This window comes from Rana temporaria (assembly GCF_905171775.1).
Source record: "Rana temporaria chromosome 2 unlocalized genomic scaffold, aRanTem1.1 chr2h, whole genome shotgun sequence".
NCBI classification, from domain to species: Eukaryota; Metazoa; Chordata; class Amphibia; order Anura; family Ranidae; genus Rana; species Rana temporaria.
This window is the reverse complement of record NW_024404413.1, coordinates 177,347-183,346: the sequence shown is the minus strand read 5'-3', so window position 1 is coordinate 183,346 and position 6,000 is coordinate 177,347. Positions and strand designations below refer to the sequence as shown.

The 6,000-nt window shown below is 48.0% G+C and overlaps 1 protein-coding gene across 2 annotated transcripts in view; it reads right to left on the bottom strand.

Moving 5' to 3' along the window:
• Positions 1-1,234: 1,234 nt before the first annotated feature.
• Positions 1,235-6,000, bottom strand: part of FHIP1B (FHF complex subunit HOOK interacting protein 1B) — a 98,739-nt gene continuing 93,973 nt past the window's right edge. For both annotated transcript variants that reach the window (XM_040334111.1, XM_040334112.1), the window contains exon 13: positions 1,235-3,970. In XM_040334111.1, the coding sequence (XP_040190045.1) occupies positions 3,675-3,970 (296 nt within the window). In that variant the 3' untranslated portion in view covers positions 1,235-3,674. The remainder of the gene's footprint in view (positions 3,971-6,000) is intronic.

The following is a 6,000-nucleotide window of genomic DNA, read 5'->3' as shown; positions in this document are numbered from 1 at the left end:
AGATCCCTCTATCTGGGAGCTATCAATGGCACAAGTATGGCACAAGAGGATCGACATTGGGCAGCCATGAAGTGGTTAAAAAAAATAAAAAGCCGAAAACCAATGATGGTCCGGAAAGTCTACCAGGAGCAGAGACCTTTTGGGGGGTGCACAGGGGTCAGTCTAATGGACAAACACGACGATCACTTTGGGGGCAACATGATAAAGGATTAAACAATCACCCAATCTACGATCTAGGACAGGCGAGTAGACACCCGGAAACTGGTGTGATAAGACACATATGTCAATGACACTAAAAGAGTTAGCTATACCGGGGTGCCAACTCGAGGACCTGACGGGTCTAAGGGCACCCCGGAGTGAACCGTTAAAACTGGATCTCCTAGAATTCCAGTGGGCCGATTTTCTCGAGCTATGTACACAATGCCCTAAATGAAACGTAGGGTGCAGTATACGCATGGCGGTGTACGTATAAATATATGTATATATACATATAGACACATGTACATACAGATATATACATACACAAGGACACACTTGCCCTTCAGAACACACTGCCACTTAAATAAGTTAAAAAAAATAAAAAATAAACATAAAAAACAACTTCCTGTTATAAGATGGATGACGGCGGGTTCAGTTCTAGCTGGGAATTCAGAGACATCCACAGGAAGGAGGCCTACTGGAGTCTACGTCTCCTTTGCCGCATTTGGCCGATAGTCTCAGTTGGGTCAGGTTGTGTATCTACAGGCCAGCTGAATCTTGGGAAACAAGGGACGGCCAACTCCAGGCTTTGGCCGCTCTGTAAATCCAGAAGAGAGGTCATCCATTGCCACTACACAGGAGTCACCCTAAAATGTTCTGCACCCAATGACACAAGGCTTCAATGCACACCAAACCTTCCCAAAGTGAGCTTGGTCTCCCATCCAATAACTAACTAGGTCGGACCCTGCCTAGCTTCCGAAATTAGAAGAGACCAGGTGCATTCGGAGTGGTGTGGCCATAGACCCAAAGTGAGCTTGGTCTCCCATCCAATAACTAACCAGGTCAGACCCTGCCTAGCTTCTGAAATCAGAAGAGTCCAGGCGCATTCGGAGTGGTGCGGTCATAGACCCAAAGTGAGCTTTTCTCCCATCCAATTACTAGCCAGGTCTGACTAGCTTTCGAAATTAGAAGAGACTGGACGCACTTGGGGTGTTATGGCCGTACACCCAACGTGAGCTTTTCTCCCATCCAATTACTAACCAGGTCCGACCCTGCTTAGCTTCCGAAATCAGAAGAGATTGGGTGCATTTGGGAGTGGTGTGGCCGTAGACCCAACGTGAGCTTTTCTCCCATCCAATTACTAACCAGGTCCGACCCTGCCTAGCTTTCGAAATTAGAAGAGATTGGGCGCACTTGGGGTATTGTGGCTGTAGACCCAACGTGAGCTCTGTTTCCCATCCAATTACTAACCAGGTCCAACCCTGCTTAGCTTCCGAAATCAGAAGAGATCGGGCGCACTTGGGGTGGTGTGGCCGTAGACCCAACGTGAGCTTTGGCTCATAAAAGATGGCAACATTTTGGAGCTGCAAGGGGATTCCTTCATCAGGCAACACAACAGTCATATGAAGACCAATCCCGGAGTGAACCCGCTCCCCAAAAAAAGGTAGTCCCACCCAACAACTGGCTTCGCTTTACAGCAATCACCAAGTAAAAGAACCCTAGACTAAGCCCTTATCAGGTGAAAGTGGTGGAATTATGTCTGGCGATGGAGTAAATGCCTGTTGGAGCTTGGCTGATGCCAATAAAGCTTATGATGAACCCCTCCCCCCAAAAAAAGGCAGTCTACAAGGCAACAGACGATCAGCTTAGCTATACAGTAACCACCAATGCCCACATACACATAAAATAACCAAATGACTAAGCCCTTATCAGGTGAAAGTGGTGGAATCTTGTATGGTGGGGGAGAAGATGCTTGATAGATTTCGTCTGAGGCCAATAAAGTTTATTGCGAACCTGTCCCCGCCCCCCAAAAAAAGGCAGTCCCATTAAAAGACAACAAACAATTGGCTTAGCTATGAAGCAACCACCAAAACCCATATTCAAATTAAAAGAACTCAATGACTCTTCGGCAAAGAGCTTAATCGGGGCGGAATCGTGTCTGGTGGAGAACATGACGCCTCAATAGAGAGAAACTCTACGGCAAAGAGCTTATCGGGGCGGAATCGTGTCTGGTGGGGCAGAAGAACCCTAATGGAGTTCGACTGATGCCAATAAAGTTTATTGCGAACCTGTCCCCCCCCCCCCAAAAAAAAAGCAGTCCCGCTCAAGACAACGATTGGCTTAGTAATGAAGCAACCACCAAAACCCATAAACAAATTAAAGAACCCAATGATTTAGGCGAAAGGGACATAATCTTGTCTGGTGGAGAACAAGAGGCCTCAATAGAGAGAAACTCTACGGCAAAGAGCTTATCGGGGCGGAATCTTGTCTGGTGGAGAACAAGATGCCTCAATACAGATAAACTCTATCTACGGCAAAGAGCTTATCGGGGCGGAATCGTGTCTGGTGGGGCAGAAGAACCCTAATGGAGTTCGACTGATGCCAATAAAGTTTATTGCGAACCTGTCCCCCCCCCCCAAAAAAAAAACAAGCAGTCCCGCTCAAGACAACGATTGGCTTAGTAATGAAGCAACCACCAAAACCCATAAACAAATAAAATAACCCAATGACTTAGGCAAAAGGGACATAATCTTGTCTGGTGGAGAACAAGAGGCCTCAATAGAGATAAACTCTACGGCAAAGAGCTTATCGGGGCGGAATCGTGTCTGGTGGAGAACAAGATGCCTCAATAGAGAAACTCTACGGCAAAGAGCTTATCGGGCGGAATCTTGTCTGGTGGAGAACAAGAGGCCTCAATAGAGAAACTCTATGGCAAAGAGCTTATTGGGGGGGAATCGTGTCTGGTGGAGAACAAGACTCCTCAATAGAGATAAACTCTACGGCAAAGAGCTTATCGGGGGGGAATCTTGTCTGGTGGAGAACAAGAGGCCTCAATAGAGATAAACTCTACGGCAAAGAGCTTATCGGGAGGAATCGTGTCTGGTGGAGAACAAGAGGCCTCAATACAGATAAACTCTACGGCAAAGAGCTTATTATCGGGGGGAAATCTGGTCTGGTGGGGCAAGAAGTTTGTCTGATGCCAATAAAGTTTTTTGCGATCTAGCAATGAACATGTATGCCTACAAATAAAAGAATATGTCGATGGTGTGGGCACAAGGGTGATGACGTAGCTCCAAATATTTAGAAATAATGGCCACGGAGCAGCAGTTATGGAGCATTGCTGAAGCAACCGACTCAAAAGGAACCTTCACCAGTGGAGGCGACGATTGAGGTCAAAGGGAGCCAATGTTTGTTGTCTTTGGGTGAAAGGCGGGGCTACCTTTGGACAGCTCGGGATTGGTCTTTGCATGCTATTTTAGGACTGTTGCCTGATGAAGGTGATTGTTCTACAGCTCTGAAACATTGCCGTCTTTTATGTAACAAAAGCCCACGTTGAGTGGTTTAGCTGAGCCCATGCCACGCAATTCTTCTTACAATGGCGCCATCCGTTGTTTCATGACTGCAGCACCCGCCAACTGCAGGTCAATGCACTGCCTGGAGTGTGCCAGAATTCATGTTTTATCGGAAAGGCTCGTTCACTCCTCTGTGTCTGCTGGAAGGTAAGGTGAGGTGACGGCGTGCTCCTGCGTTATGGCCGCCAGTTCCTTCATGAACTCGGTGAATATTACAGCGCAGTACACGGCGTTCTTGACTCGCAGCGCCTCGTTCTGCTTATCCGCCGACGTCTTGAAGATGGACGTCCCGGACAGTGCGTGTAGGACCTGCCCGTCCCGCACATGCTGGAAGGCCATTTGCGCGGCTTGCCTCGCTCGAGTTGGGCTGTTAGTGTGACGCAAGATCAGCTCCCCGATGGACGGCTTGCGGCTTTTTACTGCAGGGGAAAGAAGAGATACTTTAGACTCCTAGATCTGGTGTACACAATAACCGGAGGACAGCGCCCCCCTCAGTGTAAGTTATGTATTGCCTTCATTAATCCACACACAGGATGCAGCCAATCCTAACCCACCACTCTGCAGTTAAAGGGAACCAAAGGACAGCGCCCCCCTCAGTGTAAGTTATGTATTGCCTCCATTAATCCACACAGGACAGCGCCCCCCTCAGTGTAAGTTATGTATTGCCTCCATTAATCCACACAGGACAGCGCCCCCCTCAGTGTAAGTTATGTATTGCCTCCATTAATCCACACAGGACAGCGCCCCCCTCAGTGTAAGTTATGTATTGCCTTCATTAATGCACACAGGACAGCGCCCCCTCAGGGTAAGTTATGTATTGCCTCCATTAATCCACACAGGACAGCGCCCCCCTCAGTGTAAGTTATGTATTGCCTCCATTAATCCACACAGGACAGCGCCCCCCTCAGTGTAAGTTATGTATTGCCTTCATTAATGCACACAGGACAGCGCCCCCTCAGGGTAAGTTATGTATTGCCTCCATTAATCCACACACAGGATGCAGCCAATCCTAACCCACCACTCTGCAGTTAAAGGGAACCAAAGGACAGCGCCCCCCTCAGTGTAAGTTATGTATTGCCTCCATTAATCCACACAGGACAGCGCCCCCCTCAGTGTAAGTTATGTATTGCCTCCATTAATCCACACAGGACAGCGCCCCCCTCAGTGTAAGTTATGTATTGCCTTCATTAACTCACACAGGATCCACCAATCCGAACCCACCACTCTGGTTCCCTCCCCTCTGGTCCACTTTAAATGCAGAGTGGTGGGTTAGGATTGGCTGCATCCTGTGTGAATTATTGAAGGCAATACATAACTTACCCTGAGGGGGGCGCTGTCATCTGGTTCCCTTCCTTCTGGAACAGTTTAATTACAGATGACAGCGCCCCCCTCAGTGTAAGTTATGTATTGCGTTCAATAACTCACACAGGATGCAGCCAATCCTAACCCACCACTCTGCATTTGAAGGGAACCAAAGGACAGTGATGTGCAGACACCCTATGAGGCCAGTCCAAGGAGGCGCGTGACATCTCCTGAGCTTATCTCTAGTATTTATATCCGACAGGTTTTATGGCCCTTGGGGGCTGTGAGAGAGCAGAGAGGGGGCAACACAGAGCAGCTATGCCCGTCCCTCCCCTCTGCTGTCCATTCAGAGAAGCCTTTGTATTTTGTGAATGAGGTCACATAATACAAAGGCTTCTGTGATTGGGCAGAAGAGGAAGGGATGGGCATAGCAGCTGCACCGACTCTAATTTGAAAGAAAAAATAGAAAGGAATGTATGGACAGCCGCACTCCAGAAAAAACTATCGGTTGCCTTTATTGATAAAAAAAAAGACCAGTAAACACCACGAATCACAGCAAAATGAGGAATGCAGCCGACGCGTTTCGCACTATTGGCTAGTGCTTAGTCATAGCTTATCTATATTTAAAGAGCCTTCTATCTGCATCAGCGCTGGGCTTCTGAAAATAGCAGTCATATGTAAATAATAGAGATAAGCCCAGGAGATGTCATGCACCTCCTTGGAACTGAATTCCTGAAATTCAGCTTTAACCCCTTTTCTCCCGGCCCTTTAAGAGTTTGTAACGCTGGAATCATTATTTGGGCTCGCCGATCAGGTGACAACTGCGATTGGCTCAGATGCACAACAATTAGGGACGCACTCAGAGAACATCCACCATATACTTTATTCTGTTACACAGTCCCTGCCCACTGACGCGTTTTACGGTGTTCTGTTGGGTTGAGGTCAGGACTCTGTGCAGGTCAGTTCCTCCACTCCAAACGGACCTTGCTTTGTGCACTGGTGGGCAGTCATGTTGGAACAGGAAGGGGCCGTCCCCAAACTCCTCCCACAAAGTTGGGGACATGAAATTGTCCAAAATATCTTGTTATGATGACGCCTTAAGAGTTCCTTCACTGGAACTAAGAGGCCAACCCAACCCCTGAAAAAC